Source organism: Onychostoma macrolepis, chromosome 16, assembly GCF_012432095.1.
Source record: "Onychostoma macrolepis isolate SWU-2019 chromosome 16, ASM1243209v1, whole genome shotgun sequence".
In the NCBI taxonomy this organism is placed as follows: Eukaryota; Metazoa; Chordata; class Actinopteri; order Cypriniformes; family Cyprinidae; genus Onychostoma; species Onychostoma macrolepis.
In genome coordinates, this window is record NC_081170.1 from 7,491,089 (window position 1) to 7,517,324 (window position 26,236).

At 34.8% G+C, this 26,236-nt stretch overlaps 4 protein-coding genes across 10 annotated transcripts in view; 3 read left to right on the forward strand and 1 right to left on the reverse strand.

Moving 5' to 3' along the window:
* rundc3b (RUN domain containing 3b) overlaps nt 1–1,569 on the reverse strand; it is a 29,332-nt gene extending 27,763 nt beyond the window's left edge. The window contains exons 1-3 of one of the 3 annotated variants that reach the window (XM_058747109.1): nt 1,449–1,569; nt 1,115–1,198; nt 881–944 (exon numbers count right to left, since the gene is read on the reverse strand). Coding sequence is in view for 1 of the 3 variants with exons in the window: in XM_058747108.1 (XP_058603091.1) it covers nt 1,449–1,462 (14 nt within the window). In the remaining 2 variants the exon portion in view is untranslated. Of the gene's footprint in view, nt 1–865; nt 945–1,114; nt 1,199–1,448 lie in introns of all 3 variants that reach the window. The other 2 variants (XM_058747110.1, XM_058747108.1) reach the window with 2 other exon arrangements.
* A 662-nt stretch (nt 1,570–2,231) lies between these two features.
* LOC131522551 (semaphorin-4A) lies at nt 2,232–15,427 on the forward strand. Of its 2 annotated transcripts, XM_058748107.1 has the most exons (15): nt 2,235–2,283; nt 3,546–3,689; nt 5,774–5,934; nt 6,084–6,140; nt 8,044–8,139; nt 8,229–8,322; nt 8,403–8,522; nt 8,711–8,844; nt 9,660–9,841; nt 11,196–11,337; nt 11,783–11,972; nt 12,068–12,183; nt 12,354–12,517; nt 13,133–13,200; nt 13,870–15,427. In XM_058748107.1, the coding sequence occupies exons 2-15, from the start codon at nt 3,590–3,592 to the stop codon at nt 14,547–14,549; spliced, it is 2,304 nt and encodes a 767-aa protein (XP_058604090.1). In that variant the 5' UTR covers nt 2,235–2,283; nt 3,546–3,589; the 3' UTR covers nt 14,550–15,427. The 2 variants fall into 2 exon arrangements, with proteins under 2 accessions (XP_058604091.1, XP_058604090.1); XM_058748108.1 differs by lacking the exon at nt 3,546–3,689 and having other exon boundaries at nt 2,232–2,283.
* Nucleotides 15,428–15,433: 6 nt separating this feature from the next.
* Nucleotides 15,434–18,315, forward strand: si:dkey-7j14.6 (uncharacterized protein LOC556585 homolog). 2 transcript variants are annotated; one of them, XM_058748110.1, is made up of 7 exons: nt 15,434–15,567; nt 16,231–16,435; nt 16,692–16,793; nt 17,266–17,322; nt 17,441–17,593; nt 17,722–17,823; nt 17,990–18,315. In XM_058748110.1, the coding sequence occupies exons 2-7, from the start codon at nt 16,262–16,264 to the stop codon at nt 18,065–18,067; spliced, it is 666 nt and encodes a 221-aa protein (XP_058604093.1). In that variant the 5' UTR covers nt 15,434–15,567; nt 16,231–16,261; the 3' UTR covers nt 18,068–18,315. The 2 variants fall into 2 exon arrangements, with proteins under 2 accessions (XP_058604093.1, XP_058604092.1); XM_058748109.1 differs by lacking the exon at nt 15,434–15,567 and adding an exon at nt 15,601–15,775.
* Nucleotides 18,316–20,034: 1,719 nt separating this feature from the next.
* si:dkey-7j14.5 (uncharacterized protein LOC556563 homolog) lies at nt 20,035–25,451 on the forward strand. Of its 3 annotated transcripts, none has more exons than XM_058745709.1 (8): nt 20,035–20,961; nt 21,062–21,162; nt 21,691–21,801; nt 21,882–21,938; nt 22,937–23,053; nt 23,443–23,511; nt 24,467–24,580; nt 24,684–25,451. In XM_058745709.1, the coding sequence occupies exons 2-8, from the start codon at nt 21,103–21,105 to the stop codon at nt 24,768–24,770; spliced, it is 615 nt and encodes a 204-aa protein (XP_058601692.1). In that variant the 5' UTR covers nt 20,035–20,961; nt 21,062–21,102; the 3' UTR covers nt 24,771–25,451. The 3 variants fall into 3 exon arrangements, with proteins under 3 accessions (XP_058601692.1, XP_058601691.1, XP_058601693.1); XM_058745708.1 differs by having other exon boundaries at nt 20,035–20,911; XM_058745710.1 differs by lacking the exon at nt 23,443–23,511 and having other exon boundaries at nt 20,035–20,911.
* The last annotated feature ends 785 nt before the right edge of the window (nt 25,452–26,236 follow it).

The following is a 26,236-nucleotide window of genomic DNA, read 5'->3' on the forward strand; positions in this document are numbered from 1 at the left end:
TATAATTAAATAAATAATTGTGACTTTCATATCACAATCCTGATTTTATATCTCGCAATTTTGAGTGAAAAATCTAGCAATTCTGACTTATAGTTTATGTCACTCAGCCTTTTTCCTCAGAATTGTGACTTTATTTCACTCAATTCAAATTATTATTTTTCAAAATTCACATTTTTTCATTTCACACCTTGCAATTCTGACTTTTTTCCTCAGAATTTACCACCTTTTATACAAGTTTACATATTGCAATTCTAATATAAACTCAGAAGTGAGGAATAAAGTTGGAATTGTTCTGCAATTCTGAGAAAGAATGTCCAAATTGCAAGATATAAGTTCACAATTCTGTGAGAAAAAAAAAATCTAAATTTCATGCCAGAAAAACAAACAAAAAGGCTTTTATATAGTAATCAAGGCAAAGGCTGGAATATAAATCAATTTTTTACATTTATTTATTTATTTATTTTTGGTCATTACAATTCCCCATAATTCTAATTTGTAAATTTAATCATTTTAATACCCTATGTGTTATTCTAAAATGTGGAAAAGCATAAAATTAATAATAAAAATAAACAATGAGATAGCTATGTACAAACATTTTGACTGGTAGTGTAGCTAAACCAAAGGCATTGTATCATTGTAAACTTTGCTGTGTGCTGTGCAGAATGACTCATTCTTATAGCTGAAAGATTCAGCATTCAGAGTTATGTACCCCATTTGAAAGGTCAAGACGGAAGGGTCAAAGGTCATAGCTCCATTTTTTCACCTTTGTGTATTCAGAGCTACTTCTGGAACTGAACGACTCTGAAGAACCTGCTAAATGTTGAAATTCAAATAGCAGAAGAGTATTTTGACTTTCCAAACTCACTGAACTGTTCTTTACCTCTGTGAGGTTGCTTGCTTGCCCAATTTCCTCTCCTTCTAAGCACAGACGTTATTATGTTGTTCTGAAAGTACATTTAAAAATACTGTCAGTCCCTTGCATTGCTCTTCTTCTACCTTCAGTTCAAGGAAACATCTTTTTTTTCTAATTGACTTTCATGCCTAAAAACAGCAGCCTGGCCTGTTCTCATTGCAATTTATAATTGTTTCCACATTCCCTCTTATAACCACATACCTTATCTCCCACCACTCTCGCTCTCTAGCTCGGTTTCACAACCTATAGTGTACCTACCATCATAGTTGTGGTTCTGAAACAAAACTGGTACAAAAAAATACAGTGCACGTGCGCATTTAGAGTGTGTTTTTTCACTGCATGATTCAGTCTATTAAAATGCATTAAGAATGATCACAAAATTCAAGATATGGGGGCAAAAAATGTATATATATATATATATATATATATCATTTCATATAGATAAATCACACTAAGAGTGCAGCATGATTACAAATGTGATATTGATATTATACAACAGTTAAAAAAAACAATAAGTTAATATTAAGAGACTTACGTTTTAGACACCATATTGCCTGTTTTTGCTCCATTTCGCCAACAAAAAAAATAATTCCAAACAACCACAGCAATGCTTTACGTCTCTGAGCAACATGACGGTGTTTTGTTCCTGAATGAATCAACCGTTTAAATGATTCGGTTCAGTCGCAATGACTCACTTGTTAACAATGACATGCTGCCACCTACTGGCGATTTTAATTTCACATTTAAAGTATCTTTTAATTTTTTAAATTTCAAATATCAGTATTCAGTGTTTTGTTTAAATTATCAAAACATTATGCATTTGTAACTGCTGGTTTGTTTGGTAACAGTAAAAAAAATGGTTTTAGTAACCCTTTTAAGCCATGAAGGCAATTTCAGAGTTTTTTTTTTTTTTTTACTGAGTGACATTCAAAAAACTAAAGACTCGTAACTCCAAAACTATAGCAAAGAGAGTCAAAAGGTTGGTATCGTTTGAAAGGAAACTTTTTACATATTTATTAATAAAAATAATAAAAAAAATTGGACATTCTCATGCTGAAAAACTGCTAATAAACAGCAAAAAAAAAAAAAAAAAAGTGTGTTCAAGAGAAAATTTACATATCTTTCTAATTTGACATGCAATATCTCATGAAGAAAATAAGGTAGGGGATCATATGTGACCTGTATCTGGATCAAATTTTGTGGTAATTGCATAAAGAAATCAAAAGTTACAGCATTTGGAACAAAGGTAGCCTTTTTTTGTTTAGCCTTTGTTGCCCCCTAATGGGCATTTGTAAAATCGTTCTTTCACGAGAAATAACTCATGATCGAAGCATGGGATTAAGCTGAGTTTTGACTCATTTCAATCCACTGTAAGTAATGATGTGCCATTTTCTACAATCTATGCATGTTTCATGAAGTTATAAGCAAAAATGCCACGTGGTAGCTACATTTTAGTTTTAGTTAGCATCTGTGCGCCTGTGGGGTTTTATGTGTAGTAATTGCGTGATCTCGTGATCGATTTATTGGATTATGTTGATGTTTGACTCATTTTAATCGTGATAATCTGCTGTAAATAATGATATCCAATTTTCCACAATCGGAGCATGTTTCATGAAGTTACGAGTCAAAACGTGACATGAATGCTGCATCGGGGCTTCACGTACAAAAACTCGCTCAAGTTTAGTAAAACCCCAAAACAATTATACTTGTTCTAATCTACTCAGTGAGAGCTTTCAAATGACATATGACACATGACTATCTGAGCTTTATGATGTTTTTGACATATTCCATCCCGCCGGCGGTACAGTCAGGTTTAGAGGGACTGCTCAGCACTCGTTAAGAGCTGAGAGTCTAAGCTTTAAAATAATACCTAATTTATGTTATTCCATTTAGTGGTTGCTGAGTAATATAATTATGAATGTTATTTTAGGTCTTAAAATTGCCCATAAAAGGTAAAAATCTATTTAAACTTACGTGAAAAGATTAATTTCTATCACTGATGTGAACTGACCACACAGAATATGAAGAATATCAAAAACTGCAGCTGTCCATGGTAGTCCAATATCAGCACAACACACTCGGCAAAATATCGTCTAATTATCGTTATCAAAAAATCCCCCAAAATATTGAGATAAAATTCAAAAATAAATTCAATATCGCACACCCCTAATGAGGCAGCGCTGCAAGAAACTTTCACAGGATCCATTCGATATTGCATTTTTTTTTAAAATCCAAACAAATTATAATACTCTGTATTTTTCATTTTTAGTTGATGTTTACCAAGCTAACTGTTAGCCTAATAAATGGAACCTTACTGTAAAGTGTTACCAGTTAAGAAAATGACATTTGCCAGCCAAAAACAGGTTTCAAGATGTTTCTCATCCAACATAGAAATTAGATATGCCAAGAGGAAATGCACTTAATGAATATAAAAAGATATCATGATAGTATCATTATAATTCAGTTCAGTGCTGCTGTCAGAAGACGTGCCATTAGCAGTAAGTGTTTAGTAGTGGATACTGAGTAAGAGAGGAGTCAACTCAGAGTGGTTTGAGGTTTTTTAGTCTTCCTTCCTGCTGCGCTCAAGAAGGCCAGATCAGAGGAAGTGAGATCCAGTCACTTGCTGTTTCAGGTAGCTGATCAGAACAGGTTCCATACCCTAAAACATCCGTTAGGATGGCAGGATTGTTTAGGATCTGGATATTTACAGTCCTCCTCTTGGGATTGATAGATCCATCTCAGGGCTCTCTGCATCCTCGCATGTCATTCTCTCAGGGTAAGTGAAGCTCAGATTGATAGACGAAAGCGAGACATATTTTACTGGTGCAAAAACTCACACTTACGGTGATTGTCAGATGTGCATGTTGGAGGACAAAATATAGATAAATACAGATGTTCTAATAGACATCCTAAAGGAAGAAACAGGATTTTTATCAGTCAGACTGCTGCTGATATAAGTCATTTGTAACCAAATTTCTGTCAGATTGTGTTTCTGATATGAATAATTGAGAAATTAATTGTTTTCCTACCTGTATTGAAGTAAACGGTCCTCTGACTTCTGGACAAAAATAATTCAGTATGTTTTATTCATGAATCACAAGCAAAATCTTTGCACTTGATTCACAGTAACTTTAAACTCATTTCATAAATATGACCCATGACTAAAAGGCACAGTCATGTTGGCCAAACGTGTGTTTTATAATCTTTCTTCTCTAAATGTGTGAGTTGTGGCTTTGTTTGTTTTATCCATTACTGTTGTTCTGCAAATGCTTGATGGTCTAAATGCTGCTAGCTTGAAACCACCACTGACCGATTATCTGCACCACACGCTCAAAGGCCTGCTGCTGCAGAGAAGCATGTCTCATGACTGTGGTTAGTTTCTGCTTTACAGTATATCAGACATCAGTGAGGACAATTAGATGAAAGAATTTTCAACAGATCAATAAAAGCCATAAAAAATCAGGATTTTTTGACACTGTCAGGGGTTTTACATGTGACTAATATGTTTATTTAACTGGAAGAGGAACTGCTTTGAAACTATTTTGAGATGCACTTCCATTTAAAAGAACCATTATTTTTAAGAAATGAATAGGCCTATTATTTAGCAAGGATGCATTTAATTAATTACAAGTCAGATATTTATAATGTTGAAAAAGATTCGTTTTTTTTTTTTACTTTCTATTGATCAAATAATCTTGAAAAGAGATTTCCACATAAATATTAAGCAGCACAACCGTTTTCAGCATTGAAAATAATAAGAAATGTTACTTGAGGAGCAAATCAATATATTAGAATGATGGTAACACTTTACAATAAGGTGTCATTTGTTAACATTAGTTAATGTATTAACTAACATGAACAAACAATGAACAATGCATGTATTACACTATTTATTAATCTTTGTTAATGTTAGTTAATGAAAATACAGTTGTTCATTGATTATTCATGTTAGTTCACAGTGCATTAACTAATGTTAACAAACACAACTTGTGATTTTAATAATGCATTAGTAAATGCTGAAATTAACATTAACTAAGATTAATAAATGCTGTAGGAGTATTGTTCATTCTTAGTTCATGTTTACTAATGTTGTTAACTAATGAACCTTATTGTAAAGTGTTACCAGAATGATTTCTGATGGATCATGTGATACTATAATATAATGGCTGCTGAAAATATAGCTTTGCCAGCACAGTAATTAATTGCATTTTAAAATGTATTAAAATAAAAAACACTTATTTTAAATTGTAGTAATACTTCAAACTATTACTGCTTTTACTGTATTTTTCATCAAATAAATGCAGCCTTGGTGAGCAAAAGAGGTGTCATTTGAAAACGTAAAAACAATAACCTACTCTAAACATTTGAACTCTACATATGTATGACTTGCACATTTGATGTTCTTAGAAACAAGACACATATATTAAAATTACATTGAGGTTTCTCAGTGCAATGGTTTAGAAACATTTATGAAGCTGTTATGAAACTCAAGCTCAAAAATAATCAGGGTTGTCATTTATCATCTAATATTAATGATGCATTCTCTAAGGGAGTTTGGCTGACTAGACGACACAGCAAAATCATATAGTCATAATTCTGTTTGTCTGTTTGTGCAGTATTGCTAAACCTCAGCTCATGGGCCTTGCTTATTTCCTCAGATCAAAAAGAGGAACAGAGTGTCAGTGTTGTGGTTTCTTTGCTAAACTGTGAATATAAACGCTGTTTAAAGGTCAAAAGCAAATAAAGACGTAAAAAATAAAATAAAATCATTTTGTGTAAAATACATGTGCCAGTTTCTCAGAAGTGTAATCTTCTACTGGAGGGGTCAAGGTTTAACTGGTTGTTTTTTTTCTTCCACAGGAAGCTCAGAGCGTCTCTTGGGCATCTACCACAGCTCTATTGTGAAGAACACCAGCACTCTGCTGCTCAGCACTGACGCTGAAACACTGTTTGTTGGCGCTCAGGATGCTCTGCTCTCTCTGGATGTCAGTCAACCTGATAGTATTACACTCAAAGACAAGGTGAGAAAGATTGTGTAACCCTTCAGGAATATTGTGCTATATATATTTCAGATTTCCACTCTCTAAACTTCTGTCATGAAGATCACCCTATAGACTTGGAGGATAAATTACATACAGTTATTACAGTTAAAAATTGTACATTTTTACAGTTGGAATGGGCAGCATCTCCACAAAATATGAAAACCTGTACAGTGGCCTCAAAGACGGTATGTAGGCTACCATTCTTAACATCATCCTGGAACTTTAAATTTCCTTCACTATATGTATGGGTCAATGGCAAATTTTCAAGCTGATAATAAGGAGAAATTTATATAAAAAGGATATATATATACAGTGTCCTCCAAAAGTATTGGAACAGTAAAGACAAAATTGTTCTGTTGGCTGTGGAGTTAAGACATTTGCAAATATGATTAAAAGATGAATATGAAACAAAACTACAGAATGTCACATTTTATTATTAGACGTTTCAACACTTATATATATTTTACCAAATAAAAAGCACTTTTAGAGTTCATCCCACTCATTGATGTGAGCATAAGTATTGGGACAGTTGAACATAAGGCAGATATAAAAGATTAAAAGCTATTATTTAGTTGCAGATCCCTTGCGCACTCACAGCAGTGAGTCTGTGACCCATAAACATCACCAGACTCTTGGTCTCATCCTTTGAAATACTTTTCCCAGCCTTTAATGCAGCCAATTCCAATTGTTGCTTGTTTTGGGGAGTTTCTGCCTTTACTCTCCTCTTCAGCTGGTGAAATTCATGTTCAATCGGATTTAAATCTGGAGATTGACTTGGGCAGTCTAAGACTTTCCATTTCTTGCCTTATAAATTCCTTGACTGAACTGGCAGGGTGTTTTGGGTCATTGTCCTGATGCAATATGAAGCACTTCCCAATGAATCTGGTGGCATTTTCTTGAACATTGGTAGGCAAGATGGTCTTGTACCCTTCCATATTCATTCTGCTACTGTCATCATACATTAAGTCATCAGTAAAGTTGAGAGGGCCTGTTCCAGAGACAGCCATGCATGCCCATGCCATGACACCACCTCCACCATGCTTTACAGATGAGGCTGTATGCTTGGGATCATTGCAGTTCCCTTTTTTTCTCCACATTTTTGCTTTCCCATCACTTCTATAAAGGTTCATCTTTGTCTCATTGGTCCATAAACACAGTTCCAAAACTCTTCTGGCTCACCTTTGGGCTTTTTTGCAAACTCTAATCTTGCCTTTCTATTTTTGGAGCTGGTCAGAGGTTTGTATTTTGCTGTGTAGCATCTGTAATTCTGTGTCAAAGTCTCCTGAGGACAGTAGATTGTCAGAGCATCATCCCAGCTTTCTGGAAGTTGTTGGTGATTTTACAGACACATCTCTTAGGGTTCATTTTCACAGCTTTTATGATTTGTCTGTCATCAACTACTGTTGTTTTCTCAGCCAATCAGGTAGTTGTTGGTTGCTGGTGTCGCTGGTGGTTTCCAAAGTCTTGATTTCTCCATGCCCTTTGTTTTTGCTATAGCTCTAATTGACTTCCTCTTTTCTTTTAGCATCCAAATTGCTTGCTTTTGTCTCAAAGTCAGCTCCCTCATCTTCATCCTGGTTTGTGTGTGTCATCATCGAATGCAAGATTCAGAATGCAGAAGTAATGGATATAACTGATACGACACATTCCCTGCTTTTAATATCTGAAGAATTAATGCAGCAGGACACAGCTGATCACTTAGAAAGACCTGTGAGGCAACTGTTCCAATACTTATGCTCACATCAGTGATTATTTCCGAAGGATCATGTGACACTGAAGACTGGAGTATTGGCTGCTGAAAATTCAGCTTTGTCATTATAGGAATAAATAACATTTTAAAATATATATGAATAAAAAACAATTATTTTAAATGGTAACAATATTTCTGTTTTTACTCTATTTCTGATCAAATAAATGCCGTCTTGGTGGGCATTGGAGACTTTCAAAAGCATAAAAAAAAAAAAATCTAGCCCTACCAAAAAAAGAAAGAAAGATATTGAAATTGAAAACACTTTTCAGAAATTGAAAACATTTATTATTTATTATAATATACCTCTTATTTTTGAGTTTTGTGCTTGCCCATAACAGGATTGTGGCAACTTCATTAGTATTCTGCAGTTTTTCAACTCTACACACCTTTATGCCTGCGGGACAAATGCATATAAACCACAAGCCCTCATCATAGTAAGTTTAAATACATAAATTGCACAGATTGATAGATGGGAATTGGATGGATTGCTCTTTGATCTAACAGACTGATTTCTCTGTTTTAGCCAGCAAGTTCTCTGAGCGCTAGCAGAGACACAAAGGATGCCAAAAACTGCTGTCCCTCCAGCTCCACCCAGAGAAACGCAGCCACTATTGTTGGTGAGAGGGCAGCAACACCTTTTGGAATGATCTCACCTAATCTAGTGCTCTCACACACTTAACTGTGACCTCTCTAACAGATGAAGAGCTGTATACAGCAACCAAAGTCGGCTACTTTGGGGACAAAGTCATTTCTCGCTGTCACAGCAGAGGAACACGCAATAACTTGGAGCTTCAGAATGTACCAAAATTGCTACAGGGTTTGTATATTTTTGTCCCAAAAGTAATGCTGCCATAATGCTAACATATACAAAGTTTGATCTTGATGGCCTAGTGGTTATATAGGCCGGTAACACGAGTTGCAGGATTGAATTCATGAAAGGGTCATAAATGAGTCGCTACTGTAACCTTGAGTGAATTTTCACACTTTGGTTTGTTTTTCTTTTAGAGCCTATATTCATAAGTTCAACACATGTTGCCAGTGAAGGAAAGATCCTGCTGTTCTTTACTGAGGTTGGGGAATTGACTGGAGACTTGTTTCTGAACTCTTTTATTGTGTCTCGTGTGGCACAGGTCTGCACGGTGAGATTTCATTTTTCTCCTATTCTTAAACAGAATGAAGGAACATAAATTACAAAGACTGGATTTTTTTGTCAGCAAGAACTACAAACATTGAAGTGACCTTTGTGTTCTGTTTAAAATAAATTACAGTGGCTATGGTTGCTAAATTATAGATTTCTGTGTAGCCTAAATTTACAGACTTCTATATTTTGTACATGCAAATGTGGACTGATTCAGGTGCGTTTTACTAGCAAATACTAATCCATTCTTTCTCTATTACATAAAAAGTAAGTTTATATCGCCAACTATGTGTCAGTGATGCTAATGCACCTTAACACTATACTGTAAAAAATGACGTTTTTTACATTACTTTAACTCATCGAAATGAGTTAAACAATTTCCAACTTTATTTTGTAAGTTGTACAACTCAATTTTGAGACAGTTTAATGTAATTTAAGTTGAAATGACTTAAACAGCTTAGTTGATTGTACTTAAAAATATAAGGTAGTGACTTATAGACAGTAATATATATATTTTTTTAATTCATATCAACCATAAATATTGCAAAAAGAGGAACAGATATTGTTAAATACACTCAAGAATCTCTACTGACCAAAATTCTAGATGTATAAATAATATAAAATCTAAAAATGTTTTTCATTTTCGTAATGTTTTTGCAAAAGGCATTTTAAACAAACTTAAGTAGGCCTATATAAAGTATATTTTCATTCTCATCTTGGTCAAAAAAGACCTGAATAGCACACAAAAGAAGTGGCTGTCTAGTTTTAAAAGGCTCATCAAAACTACTTTTTTTAATGAAATTATTTTTATACCAGGATGACAACGGAGGAAGCCTTACCTTACAGAAGCGCTGGACATCCTTTGCCAAGTCTCAGCTGGTCTGCCAACAAGGAGATGAGCTCCAGTTCAACAAGCTGCAGGATATTGTCAAGCTGTCCCCAACGGATGAAAAGTCTCCTGACAACACCCTTTTCTACGGAGTCTTTACCTCACAATGGTGCTGATTATTTAAATCAAACCCGCCATCATGACATAGAGTTCTGCTTGAAAGTTTGTGAACTCCTTGCAGAATCTGTGAAAATGTGAATAATTTTAACAAAATAAGAGAGATCATACAAAATGCATGTTATTTTTTATTTAGTACTGTCCTGAGTAAGATATTTTACATAAAAGATGTTTACATTTAGTCCACAAGACAAAAAAATAGCTGAAACTATTAAAATAACCCCATTCAAAAGTTTGGGAACCCTTGGTTCTTAATACGGTGTGTGGTTACCTGGATGATCCACGGCTGTTTTTTGTTTTGTGATGGTTGTTCATGAGTCCCTTGTTTGTTCTGAACAGTTAAACTGAGCATTGTTCTTCAGAAAAATCCTCCATGTCCTGCAGATTCTTCAGTTTTCCAGCATCTTTTGCATATTTGAACCCTTTCCAGCAGTGACTATATGATTTTGAGATCCATCTTTTCACACTGAGGACAATTGAGGGACTCAAACACAACTATTAAAAAAGGTTCAAACATTCACTGATGATCCAGAAGGAAACACGATGCATTAAGAGCCGGGGGGGGCTTCATCCTGTTCAAAAACTTTTGAACAGGATGAAGATGTCCAAATTTTTCTTATTTTGTAGAAATATAATTTTTTTTTCCATTTAGTACTGCCCTTTGGAAGCAACAGAAGATACTTGCATGTTTCCCGGAAGACAAATTAAGTACAATTTACCTTGATCTTCAAATTCAAAAAGTTTTCACCCGGCTCTTAATGCATCGCATTTTCTTCTGGATCATCAGTGAATGTTTGAACCTTTTTTAATAGTTGTGTTTGAGTCCCTCAATTGTCCTCAGTGTGAAAAGATGGATCTCAAAATCATATAGTCACTGCTGGAAAGGGTTCAAATATGCAAAAGATGCTGGAAAACTGAAGAATCTGCAGGACATGGAGGATTTTTCTGAAGAACAATGCTCAGTTTAACTGTTCAGAACAAACAAGGGACTCATGAACAACCATCACAAAACAAAAAAACACTTGTGGATCATCCAGGTAACCACACACAGTAGAACCAAGGGTTCCCAAACTTTTGAATGGGGTTATTTTAATAATTTCAGCTATTTTTTTGTCTTTTGGACTAAATGTAAACATCTTTTATGTAAAATTTCTTACTCAGGACAGTACTAAATAAAAAATAACATGCATTTTGTATGATCTCTCTTATTTTGTTAAAATTACTCACATTTTCACAGATTCTGCAAGGAGTTCACAAACTTTCAAGCGGCACTGTATATTCACTGTTCTGAAAGTTCATGTGACATCTATGTAAACATTTACTTCCCATCTCTCTCTGTCTCTTAGGGCAGCTTCATCTGGTCTGTCAGCAGTCTGTGCTTTCAGTCTAACAGATATTAAAGCAGCTTTTTCAGGGGATTACAAGACATTCGATTTGAATGGAAACCACTGGACACGTCAGCCAAATATAGACGGTAAACTCGGCAAGGTAACACAGACTAAGATAGCCAATAGAATATATATATATATATATATATATATATATATATATATATATATATATATATAAAACATTTTAAATTATTTATATTAAAATATTTAATTTATATTCAATTATTAAAATAATATTAAACTTATTTTTGCAATTCCATTTGGTGCCACAGTAGTTTTACACTACACCGTAAAAGTCAACATTTAATTATATTGGGAACCCACATATTGTATTTCTTAATTAACAAAGTAAAGTTGATTCTAAAGCAAACAGAGAAATGTTTGCAAAGTGACAGTGTTTACACTTCTCAGGAAATCCACTACCAATTGTTTAATTATAGTAACAAATTAAACTGGGACCAGAGAATATATTTTAAAATTCAGACAGTGATACACAGCACCTTTAACCACTGTGTAACCAGTTTTATATCATATCTTCACAGTGTGGATTATTCAATGACAATGACCGTGTGTTAAACATTGTAAAAAAGAGCTTCCTGACTGAAAAAGCTGTGCGTCCTGTGGGGAAGAAACTGATTTTCTCCTCGACAGAAGAGCGGTATAGCCGTCTAGCTGTTCAGAGAACTCAAGCTGCAAATGGACACAGCTACACCATCCTTTACCTGCTCACCGGTACACACATAATTAATGCAGATTGTACTGATTTAGTTGATCATTTCTCATGTTTATTTTGTGTATGGCCTGATGTCCATTTCTGTTTTCTTCAGAATCTGGCTTTCTTCATAAAGTCGTCCTGCTGGCTAAAGGTCCTCATATCATCGAAGAAATTCAGATATTTAAGCAATCACAGACTGTGAAAAACATCCTTCTCTCTACCAGCAAGGTTTTTTTGTCTTATATCTTTTTGTGAATGATTTGCATTTAATTATTGAGACTAGTTTTTTGTTGTAACTCGACCCTTCTATAATGCCAAAATAGGTCGTGGAACAGAGCCAGAATTTATTAGATGTATAATGTGATCAGGTTTCATGTAATGGTCTTTGTAAATTATAGGGTGTGTTGTTCATCGGCTCTTCCGAGGGTGTCTTCAGAGTGCCTGTATCCAACTGTTCAGCTTATCCAAACTGTGCAGAGTGTGTGTTGGCACGTGACCCGTTCTGTGGATGGGACTCAGAGACCAGAGCCTGTGCTACTGTGTCCAGAATGGGGTCTAACCTGTGAGTTTTCTGTTCTGTACCAATATCTGAAATTGAAGTTAAGATCTTGGACAGTCATACTCGTCACTAAATGGGCCAAAAACCACTACTTAAGTAGCAAAGGTCATTCTGACCCAGTGTTGTTTTTGTATTATTTTTATACAATTATAGTATTTTTCATATTTTGAATTAGCTTTTATTTTTATATCTTCAATTTTCATTTTAATTTTAAATTAAGCTTTAGTAATTTGATTTTCTTGTAATTAATTATGATTTTCTTTTAAGTTTTTTTTTTTTAGCTTTAATTTTTAATAATTAATTAATTAAGTAATTTTAGTACTTAAACTTATTTTATTTTAGTTTGTTGCAACATTTTTTATTTTTCAATTTCATCTAATATATATATATATATATATATATTTTACATTTTATTTTGGTTTTATTTGAATTAACATGAAAACATAAAAAAAAATGTAATAGTTAGAGTTTAGATATTTAATGGTTTTAGTATTAGCAATAGCCCCACTGCTCTGACTGAGATGAAAAGTGGCTCTTTTTTTTTTTTGGAAGAGGTGCTTTGATCTGAAATGGCAGATACCTCACTACTATTCATATCTTTTTGTGTCTTAAACACAGACGGCAGGACGTGGAAGGCGGAAATGCCAATGAACAGTGCACAGAGTTCAAAAATACTGCTTCTACAGGTAAACACGATTTCTGTGTGACGCATAAGACTTTGTCATAACCAACCTCAAGAGTGTTCTTTGCAACTACATGGTGTTTATTTGTGAAGGTGCCAGATTTTCAATTCATAATCACCAACAAGCAGTGGAAGTTTCTATAAAATGTTTTCACATCCAGGCAGCTTAAAGGAATAGTTTACAAAAAAAAGTTATTTTTTGCTAAAACTGACTCACCATCAGGCCATCCAAGATGTAGATGAGTTTGTTTCTTCATCAGAAGAGATTTGGAGAAATTTAGTATTACATCACTTGCTCACTAATGGATCCTCTGCAGTAAATGGGTGCCATTATTATGGACTGGTATTTTAGTTTAAAGTTTTAAAACACCTTAATAATTGATTTGTTTTATGCAAGCATGTAGCTTTTCACTTCACAAGATGTTAACTGATAGACTGGAGTCGTGTGGACTAGATTACTGTGATGTTTTTATCAGCTGTTTGAACTCTCATTCTGACGGCACCCATTCACTGCAGAGGATACATTGGTGAGAAAATGATGTATTCTCCAAATCTGTTTCCATGAAAAAACAAACTCATCTACATCTCAGATGAACTATTCCTTTAAGAGTTTAGTTGCTCTGAATGTGTAACTGTAATATTTGATTAAACTGATACCTTTGTCTTTCTCCAGTGATACGGATTGCACAGTTAAATGAGATTGTGGTTCTACCATGTCAGTGGAGGTCTAGACTGGCAGAGGTGACTTGGAGGTTTTCAAACAACAGCATCGTTCCTCAGTTTCCATACATGCAGCGGGCAGACGGCAGTCTTGTTTTCACCGTCACTCCAAAGACCGTGAGCACCTATCGCTGCGTGTCTGAGGAACTGGGCTTCAAGCAAACCATCGCCGCCTTCACTATAACTCTCCATGTCATCCCTCGTTCTTTCCCTCCTCCATCACATCAGCAACCTGACATCACCCTGGAGTCTGACGAGGGCACAAAAACAGAGCTCATCCCTGATTACTACACAACACTTGAGTTTGATAAATCTGAACCTACAAAAGGGGAAAAGACGGATGCATTTAAAACACCAGACAGGACCAGTGAGAAAAAAGCCAGGACTAATCATCAATCCACTAAAAACGTGAACACTGCAGAAAAAGACACTGTTTGCATTGCAAAGAAGAGTTACTATACTGAAATGGTTGCTTTTTGTCTCTTGTTTGTCATTTGTCTCTTCGTATTCATTGCTTTTGTGGTCCTTTGGAGGCGCAGCATGAGGTGCAACAAAACCACCCCTCAGAAACAACCTAAAGACACGGAATCAGACAATATCTGGCAAACGGAACTAGAAGAACAGAAAAGCTGAGCCCGAAAACCAGCAGGATCTATACTGGAAGATTACACAAACTAAAGAATGATTCTTGACCCTTATTTAGTTTTTAACCTCTTAACTGTCACCGTCCACCCTGTGGGACGCCTACGTTTACTTTACTATTTTACAATTAAATCCTAATCTAATCATGACAAACTATATATTGTTGGAAAGGTCTAAGACTCCTAAATAGGTATTTTACCACTTTTATTGTTAAAAAATTATGTAGGAAAAGTAATAGATTAATTTATGACAAGAGTGCACCTGAAAAATCTACATCATAACAGGAGTTCTGACCTTTGTCACAGAAAGTCTTCTTTTTTGCCTTTTTCTCTATCACGTTTTAGAAATCATAAGAAATTATATATCAGCTGAAAACTTAAAATCTCAAAATTCATCCTTTGAAACCCATTTTAAAATCAGACATTGCATTACCATGGAAATGGTACATCAAAATCACATTGGAAAATGTTTTCATTCATGAATTATAAAAAAATAAGTTTGGATAGTGCACTATCATGTCTGTGTTCAAAACTGTGAGTGACAGTTAAGGGGTTAAAAATGACAACGTGATGGCTAGAATGTTACTAGTGTATTTCATAATATTTATCATTTGATTTTATTTATATTTTATGATTTTAGGTAATCATGCTTGTTTTGTCAAAACCATTGTTTCCCTGAAATCCAAATTAAGATTTTTTTTAGGATTTTAAGGTATCTGCATCATGAAAAAAAAGGCATTTTACATAATTTGATGATGCCAAGTTGAAAAAAAAATATTAAGAAAATTTTGTTTTTTCACAATGTATAAATAAAAGAATAAAGACTTTATATATGTTACGATACATAAGAGAATAAAGACTTTTATTGGACTGGAAATTCTCTCTCTATGTCTGAAGGGGTTAAATGGAATCAGGGGGAGGAGAAGGAAGTTTTATTATTCCCGTTAGGGTTTTCCTGTTGTTCTGTCGGTAAATGAGGTCGCTCGTAAACGGATCAGTCTGAAGAATCGGTTAGTAAACTTTAAACATTTTAAAGTACGTTATTTTGTTTAGATACCAACGTTTTTCCAGCGTTAAGTTTGTCCTACGTAGTGAACAATAATAAAATCATTCGCATAAATTGCCGTCGTGATGGCTGTTACTCAAAATCTGGCAAAGCTGCCTATCTACGCAACCTTATCGTCGTCTTAAAGTCTAGGAGTCTGTTTTCTTATACAGGTAGATTTTTGGATATCTTATCGCAAAAAAAATGTCAGTGGCGTTTGAAATAGCATTCATATGACGCTACTGTTTATGTTTACTATATGCATTTACTACATTAAAGTTTGTGAAGAATGGTATACAGTCCAGTTCGATGTATATAATGTAGTAACTTTGGCCTAATCATATATTCAGCCGATAATTCGATACAGTAGATATAGGCCTGTAACATGAGAGCTCAGTACGTTTTGACACACAAGTGATAAAACACACCTGTTGTGTATAACTTGATTAAAGAACAGCATAATTAAATTTCAATGGTACTTTTAAATCACATCATGTATATACAGTAAACTATCTTAAGCAAACTATAACATTGGTTTGAGATTTGCAACTTTAATCAGGAAATGAGAAGCAGGTTTGACGAGGTAGTCCATATGGCTCATTTATTTTTTGCTTCCTTGTTGTTACAGCTTAAAGGTGAGCCTCATATTTCTGTGAGATATGGCCTCTTCAATGACTACTGAGGCGAATGGAGTGAGGGTAGTGACTCATATTATCCCACTGGAGGAAAAAGCAGAGTCTCCGGACCTAAAGTCAAGCTTGGTCGAACTAGAAAAGTCCAACTTGCCACCAAAAACCAAGATGTTCCTAAAGGGGAAGCCTCTGTCACTGGGGGTGAGAGCTGGACACGCAGTTTCACAGCAATATTAAATATGAGTTAAGCTTTGTTGACCGCATGTTGAGCACAGAAAATAATTTGGATTTGGGATTGTTTTTAGCCTTCGGCATCTTGTAACAGATGCTGTTCATCATTTATATTAATTTTAAATAGATTTCCACTTAAACGTTCTCCTACTGTTTAGAGGAAAGTGATTCAGGACGGTCAGATTTAAAGTATATTTTACTGGAGTGTCTGTGTGTGTTTGTGCAGTTGGTGCAGGTGTTTATTGGTTTGGTGGTCATGACTCTCTGCACCATCACGGTACTTGTGGACAAGCTGAATGTTGAGACCGTAATGTCCCTTGGACTTCCTGTGAGTAAACATTTTGAGCCCTAATAATACAAAATATTAGCATTTTTACACAATAAATAAATACACAATAAATGTCACTGAAATTAATAAATATGATCAGGAGGCAGTGGGAGAGGGGTGGAAATTTTCTAAAATGTTCCAAAAGTTTCCAAAAACTTTTCCGCCCCTTTGCAACCCTATTTCTAATTTATCAATTTGTTTTTTTATTTTATTTTTTTATTTGCATTAAAGAAAATTTAAATGAAATTTGCATTCAAATTTTAAATATAAAATGAATACATTTTTACATTTTATTATGATATGATTTTTTACTTTGATATAATACAGCATTTACTTTAGGCCCACAGCCCTCAGTCAAGTTTGATTTCTCACCCTTTATAGTAAAAAGTTTGGGCGCCTCTGTAGTTTGGTTCAGCTTAATAAAAACAAATATAATATACATCGAAATGTAATTTGTTTTTGTATTTTTCAGTTTGTCGTCTCTGGGTCTGTGGCAATCGCTGCACACAAGAGATCCAGTTCTGCTCTGGTGAGCATATTCTCATATTTACGGTGTATTTTTACGTCACACATACCTGGTGTGTTCTGATACCTCTGCAACCTTTCTGAAATCTGAATAAACTATAGGATTTCTTGTGTTTGTGCAGATCAAAGCCACGCTGGCCATGAGTGTGATCTGTGCTCTGCTGGCTGCTGCAGGAACCGGCTACTTCAGTTGGGAGCTCAGCAATAGACCAGGGGAGGATCCTTGTACCAGCGGAGATTACTGGTCATGTTCGTACATGATATGGAGATTTAACGTACGTCTGTAACTAGTGATGATCTAAAGTTTACATTAAATGAATGCAGATGTATATGCATGCCTGTAGCATATTCACAACTTGATATGTCACTGTTTGTATGCCATGTGTAATATTTTTTTATTTAGAGTTTGGTGGATGGATTGAGGGGTCTCCTGCTGGTGCTGTGTTTTCTTGAACTGTGCGTGTGCATCTCTCTGTCCATCTTTTCAGCCCGGGCCATCCAACAGGTGAGATCAAACCTCAGTAGAGGTTCATGTTTATATCATTTCATGAGGATATATAAATGATGGTCTGTTGTGGTTGAAGATCTAAGCTCATAAACTTCACTTCTCAGTGTAGCCTTGATTGTGAAATAAAGATGTGATCTAGGAAAATCTTCTCTTTTTATTTCAGGGTGAAACCGATGTCGACCTTTATGGCAGTGACACCAGTCTCCTGAAGGCTGGGGTGGATTGTGTCTCCAACACCTGAAAGGCCACACAGTTATGGCCAAGGTTTCTTTAGTCAAAAGTTTAATCATCATACAGGCTAAATGTGATAACATTTGCTTTATAGAGTTCTTTCTTTTTGATGGGGTTGTTTGATATAATACAGTATAGGCATTTTCCACTAGATGATTTGTCATTTTTTGCAGTTTACACATTTCTGCATGGTAATGTTCTTTGAGAGCTATTGCACACTGCTTGCTGATTTTATGAATAAAATGCACTTATGTTTCATTATTTCTCTTGGACTATATTGAAGACCATTAACTGTATTAGCGTCCACGCCAATAACATTCTGTTTATTATAAGCATACGCTGCTGTTGTGTCATCTGCCACTTTAAATGCTCAAGCTCTTGGCTGTCAATGTTTTTAAAGTTCATCAGCTGGAAAAAAATGAATTCTGAAAGTGATTCCAACAGTATTTTCTCAATACTTTCCTAATTCCAGGGAAAAAAGTGGACATTTATTTGTAATACTATAATTTGCTCTCCAGTACAGATCCTAAAGAAAAAGCTTAAGCATTTATTTACGGATGCCTATTTCTGCCGCATAAGAAAAATCATGCTTCGATAAATAAATGCAAAATTGTTACATACTAAGTCACAAAAAAGTGAAATTATGAGATGCTAAGTCATAATTATGACATCAATGGACATTAAAAAGTCCAAAATTATGTCATAAAAAGTCGGATTTATGACATACTAAATCATAAAAGATAGATAAGAAGTTGAAATTATGACATAGCGAATCATAATTATGGCATCAAAACTTGGAATTTTGAGATAAAATAATTTTTTTTCATAATTTCAACATGCATAATTAGTTTTTAAACACAGGACGAGATGTAAACATCCTTTATGTGTGAGCACGTACCAATTGAGTATCCTTGTTCTTGACAATTGCAGGTACTTTGACTTACTGTGTAATAATTTCTACTTTTTTTATCCAGTAATAATTATGACTTTCTATTTTATTATTTTGACGTCATCTCATAGCCTAATTATGACTTCTGACAATAACACACAAGAGTTTGATATATTCTTTACTCCAGTGTCCAATTTTTTTTTTTTCTTTTTAACGAAGCCCCTTGCCCCCCTTGTTTCATTTATAGAAATTAGTAGTTCAAATGAGTAACTAAAATAATAACATTTTGGAAATCCTGATGTTTAGTTGTTTTAGCTTATTTTAAAGCTTAAAGTTTTTTCTATTTAAATCATTTAAGTCATCTTGAGTCCCCATGAAAGTTTGCTGAAGGCCCTTAGTGGGCCCCGGACCCCTGGTTGAGAGTAGGGATGCAACGATACCATTTTTTTCAGAACCGATCTGATGCGATGACGAAAATTCGGAGTATCTGCCGATACCGATCCAATCCGATATCAGCGCAGTTTTTTTTTTTTTAAATCAATGTAGAATTTCTTTACTTCACTGTGTTGACCTGATCGTCACTCTTTTGTGTATTAAACACAATCTACTACATATAGACAACTTTTTAATGAAAAATAACAAATGAAAAAATATATAATCATAATCTATGACAAAAATACTATTATAAACTAGGTTAGTGGATAATTCAGCAGCAAAAGATACTCTAGAAAAACGGGTGCACAATAAGTTTATAAAATCTAGTAAAACATTTTTATTTACAAATAAAACTGTGTACGACTAAATCTGGTAAAATGTTACACATTGCTCTTTGTATTGTAAAATACATTCATGAAAAACAAGTAAATTAATTTATATATAAATATATACTATAAATTTAAGACATTTCTTTTAAATGTATAGCATAGTAATGAAGGCAGCAACATATGATAGATAGGACAGAACAAGAAAGATTATTAATAGTCTTTCATTGCGCAGAAAAGTATTATAATACGAAAGAGTATGGCTCCAATACAGAGCGGCACAAAGCGCGTATGCGCATTTTGTGCGCAGAATGATGCGTTTGAAACAACACGGAGTCACAGCGAGCAGCCCTCCGAGTCCGCATAGAAAAGTACAAAGGGAAGAGATATTTGATGCGTAGTTTATTAAATCTGTGCGTTAGTTTATTGAGCCTTTTCTTTTAACAGTTTTAAACCTCAGTTACTGTGCGCTTTTGGAGAGAGTTCCATCGTTTTGACTGTAATAACCGAACGCAACACGCAGTTTGAACGCTGAATGGAGGAGACAGACAGCCGCAGCAGCGGAAAGAAGAGTTTATTTGAACTTGAATTTAATGACTTAAATATTCATCTGTACCTCACATTGAACTATGGAGCAGCTTCAGAACACTTGAAATATAGTGCACTAAAACTTTACTTTATAATGTTGTTGTGCCGTTCGTGGGGCTCAACAACAACACAGAATAGTATACGCACAGTATCGGATTTGGGTCGGTCTCGTCTGACCGATACCCGATCCGCAGAAAATGCCTGAATATCGGAGCCGATACCGATACTGAGTATCACGCATCCCTAGTTGAGAGCCTTTACTCTACTCCTTACTATAGACATACACACCCATCCACAACCCACATATGCAAGACATTATTTAGGGAGAAGAACATAAACAGCTGGTTAGCGAATTTACAAGCCTGCAGTTTCTCTGAGCACACTCTTGACTCAGCTCTTATCGTCTACATAATTCATAACCGGGATAAAAATACCCCGCTCTCGAGCGTTTGCAAGGGTGTTTTCTGGAATAAGGGCCGGTGGTATGAGTGAGTTCTGCTCGGGACCGAGCCAACCTGGTTTTCTCCTTGTTTAGCCGCCGCCTCCCCTCATGACATCAACACTGCGGAGAGCCGCCGCGCGCTCAGACTCTGCTGCAGAACGCCAGTGCGCAAAGGTAAGCGAGCGCTCCTCGGCACGCACCAACACGTTAGTGCACTTAAAAGAGTGAGTGGATTGAACATACCATTCTCAATGTGCATGAACAACGCGTTAGCTCGTATCCACGCCGTTTTGTTGATGTATGCTGTTGTGATTGTGTTTGCAGCGGATCGTGTGGTATTGATGAGTGATTGGTGATCTATCAGCATGTCGCTGTACGCGTCTCAGATTAAAGCGTTCAAGAGCGCAGAGCCCAAGACACTTGGCGTGAGTTTCACTACAGCACACTATCACATTATTATGTCGACAATTTGCCGCTGGATCATTAGCTGCAGATGTTTTATCAACTAGCCTGTATCATACGCTTGATTTTATAGTCTGTGCACATTGTTTACATATTGATGGTATGTTGCATATATGAGCTTTTAATAATTCAATCAGTGCTGTCCTATAGAAGATGATATTTAGGCTCTAGTTTAATATGAATGCACATGTAGTATATTTAATAAATGACATCTGGCCAACATCCAAGGACACACCCATATCTGAGATGCAACACACATACACACTCACTGAGAGACTGAACTCAGTAAAATCAAGATAAAACAATTAAAAATTCAATGGCAAAACGATTTGTTTGCTTTTTATTGGTAGACAGTTTTATTTACATATAATAATACTGCATAGATAGATAGACAGTCAAACAAAAAACTAAAAAATACTAATATTTTTTTTTAGCATAGGAAACTGCAGTTTGTTTACAATTGTAACATTTTTTTGTGTACTTTGGTTTAGGCTATTGAGATCATATTTGGAGTGTTTACTGTCATTTTGAGCTCAATTGTGTATAAGCTGCACTACCATATCCAGCGTGAAATCATCATCCTCATCGTCAACGGTGCTCAGGTACAAATACACACACACTCGAATAAGCAATTTAAGATGCTTAAAATCAGTCATGTGACATATCGCATTGTTTCCTACAGCTTGTCATAACTGGTGTTGTCCTGGTGCACACTGGGAGGAAGCCATCTAAATGTCTGGTACAGTATGAATATACATGAATATCATCTGAAAATTAGAAAGTGTCACAAATCATGTTAGTCTTGCTCTCTTCATTTAAATCCCTTTAATGTCCCAATGTCAGAAAGGACCTTGCACCACCTCATCCTGTATTGACCAAATGAAGTGCAGTCTCAGCAACAGTAGTCTTGTGTAATCAAATGTTTGACAACAAAGGTCCTCTTTGCATATTATTTTTGCCAAGAACTGCCTACTTAGATTGCAAGATATTACTTGAGAGACATTGCTCAGTTTGTTTTGTTTTTATGGGATAGTTTGGAACGGTGTTGTTATAGTATAATTGACTTGAGATAACTTACTTTTTTTAACTTAAGGTTTACTTTGGCATTTTTGCCTTCTATTGTGATAGGATAATTTTTTTTAAAGTTGACAGGAAGCAAATTGTGAGAGAGAGGGACAGCATCAGCAAAGGTTTTCAAGCTGGGATTCGAACTCGAACTCGCAACGGCGCTGTATGTCGGCGCACTGCCCACAAGGCTATCGGCATTACACTTAGTTTTTATTAATATTTTGAATCCGTTTTTATTTTTATATTTTCCATTTTCATTTTAATATTGTTCATTTTTTTATTTAGTCAGTTTTGATAATATAAATGTTTATATATTTTATTTAATTATTTGTTTTTATTTTTATTTTAATCAAACTTTTAGTAACTTCTTGTGTTTTTTAGTACTTGTTTTTGTTTTTTTTATTTCATTTTTATTTTTAGTTATTTTAGTATATCAGGTTAAACTAAATTATAATGAGAAATGTTGGCAACAAGCTAAAATAAAAAGTTTTTTTAAATGTTTTATTTTATTTCAGTTAATGTTTTTTAAGGTTTTATTTTTATTTTCAGATTTATTCAACTATAATAACTACCAATATTTCCATCAATATTTTTGACCATTCATTATTGCAAGACTGTAAATGAGAATTGTATTTATTGTTGAAATACATGTCTGTTTGTTTGTCGCAGGTGCTGACAACCATTGTTCTGCAATTACTAACAGCAGCATTTGATATTGTTGGATTTGGGCTCATGGCCAGACACATCCCATTCAGAGGAGAGTCGTACTACTACAGGGATACAGAGGTAAACAAACAGAGACGCCCCATCCTGCCCATCCTCAAGCCAAGACACCTTCATTCCCACAAGTGACGCTATATTTCAGATACTGTGAACAAAACTGGTCATACACTCAGTTGTTGAAATAACACAAGAATGTCTTCATCTGTTAAAAAAAGGGAAAATGTTATACTTCAACCGACCCGCTTGCTTTGTTCATTGCCAAACAATGGTTTCAGGCAATTTTATTTCTGCCTGTCCTGTACGTGGAACAGAAAAGCAGATGATATTGAGAGTAGGAATCGGGAAGCTGTACATCGATCTGATCGTCGGTCTCTGTCAGACAGCAGACTGTAGTTGAGTGTGTGTGAGTAGAAAGAGAGATGTGACTCCAGGCTCTGTCCTGCTTGTTTCAGTGGTGTTGTGACCCACTTCACTCTGTTTGGGCTTGCTGTGGAGAAGGAGAGAAAGGGGAACATAAAGAGGTGAGTCGCATTACAAGCTTTACGATGCAGCGGGAAAACCATAAACACATCCTGTGACTCTGAGCTGGATTCAGACTGTAATTCAGTTCAAGATGAATAGTTTTTGACTGGTGTAATGCACAACTATTAGTGTTTTAGGTAAGAACTCACAAGCATTTATTAATTTAGAATAACTTTGCTCATTGGCGCACAATTTAGACTATTGGGTGACTGATATGGGTTTTTCAATGACAGGTGATGATACCAATAACTAAAGAGCGGCATTTCCATTTAATATTAATGTATCAGTTAACTAAAAGCATTAAAACTTTAAAAAAAAATTTTTTAATGATTTATGTTTAATTATATAAAGTTCTTTTATATTATTTAAATTCATTAAAAATAGAAAAATATAAATATTAGATGAAAAGCTTATAAAACCTTAAACAAAAATGTTGCATTGGCAAATAACTTAAATACATTAAGTATAAGCTGAACTACTACTAAAATGACTCAAATTAAAGCTAAATAGAAATAGTATAATAACTAAAATGACAAAATTACACAAGAAAATGAATAAAAATGTAAACTGAAAGTATACAAATAAAAGCTAAAATACTATAATATTATATAAATAATGTTAAAATAACAATGTGATGTATATAGGCTAATGCGATGTAATTATAGCTAAATAAAAATATATACATATACTCTATATTTACTTTACAAAAATGTGTAGAAGTTGTGCAAAATGCAGATATATCCAAATATCGAAGTCTATCACTAAATTAAAATTTTGGAATATGATGACTGATTAATTGAAGTATAACATTTTCCATTTTTCCTCTCTGTGAATATTCATATATTTTGTATTATTATTTGCATATGATTGTGATTTACCACTGTTTGTATATAAAGTTTTATCATAGAACAGTGCTGCTGTAATGTAATGTTGTATTTGTGGTTTGTATTACAGTTCTTAGTGAATGGGATCTTGGTAACACTGATCGGTTTCCTGGTGCTAGCATGTGTCATTGGTTTGGTTGTGTCTCTTTTTGGGGTCTACGCCCTTTCTGTTAGTGCCATAAAGGTTTGTATTTCAGGAGTGAATTATGTTCTGTTTCAGGTATCTATTAATGTTTTAAGGCAAATTTATAACGAAACTGACTGTCCAATTCACTGTTTTGCCTCAGGAGCTGACGCCCATCCCTCACTCTACAGCAAACCAACATTATGGTGCTGGCGTTCATACCCAGAACATGATCCATGCCGGAAACTGACAAAATAGCAGAAGGGCACAGTTTTAGCACAGTTTTACACCAACTGCAAAAGAGGACTGTTTCACCTACAAACCACTCACAGGTAAACAACCACAACTACAGGAAAAAAACAACAACAACCTTTTGTGAAGTTGTAAATAATTTTTTGAAAATAAAATGGATAAAATCTCGTTTTTTGCTTGGCTGTTGCTCTCACAGGCTGTAGGACTGCTGTAATTTCGAATGCTCAACTTAATAGATATTCGTACCTCATTAATTTTCGCTCTTACAAACTGAAGCTTCTTAGCATGTCTACCCAGAAATCTTGACCAGAATCCAGTGTTATCGATGTATGTTAGAGGGGTAAGTGAGTTTATCGTTCTTAGGATATGTGAAATTAGGTACGTAGCATAAACAGAAATGGAATTATGGTGAATGTGAACGGTAAGAAGGTTCTGTGATTCTGTCTTGTTTCATAGCATTTTCTACCACCTTTTGCATGAATCTTTATATCGGTCAACATGTTCGTTTTAGCCACATGAGGACATATGGGGCTACATTTATCAAGTTGATATTTGTTAATTGCAATTTGAAAATAAAAGCTCTTGAAAGCATAAAAATGTAACAACACTGTAAGCAAGCCAAATGATTTTATATATATATATATATATATATATATGCTTACAAAAAAAAAAAAAGAAATCCTTCAAAATAAAAGCATTGATAAATGTGGCCCATGTTCAGTGAAACTCCTCTAAAGCAGAGTAATGTGAATTTGAACACCAGTGAATAACTAAACAGCATCGCTTGGCTTTTTTGTCATCTCGTTTTATCCGTACTGATTCTTCAGGAAAGCTATGATGACTGCCAACTCTGTAAGTGCCACCACTTGTGACCAAAATCATGGACACCCTAATGACTAAAGGTCAGAGGTTGAACCCTCAGTCAAGGGCTCGACTTTGGTGATGTAAAATCCTCTTGTGGAAGCATGTGTCGTCTGTTCTGTGTCTGTAGATCTTTGTCTTTATGACAGCATGTGAGATTTACATTGTGCCAGTTCTCAGTGAACTCTTGACGTGTAGTAAAATGAAAACATGTAGTATGTAGTAAGTAATATGGCTGTGTTTGTGTTTGTATTTGACTGAATGATATTTCAAATAAACTTGATTTACTACACAATCTGATGCTGTCTCATTAGCATTCTTTTCACAGTGCACAAAAACAATTAAATCAGCAGATATGAATATAAACTCTCAGCAAATCATTGTCGAGAGTACACTTTAGTCCTGCAAATAGATTTTAAAAATCGAATTGTATTTTTATAGGATTTTATTGTAAATTCCCTCTCTAGACGATCTGAAATAAGTGTAATAATCAGTTTTATACTTGAATTAAAAAAACTAGGTTATATAAACAGACTTTTATTTTAAAACATCAGAAGAAGTGCATGCATATGTATTACGTAGCATTACCTCACACCAGTATGT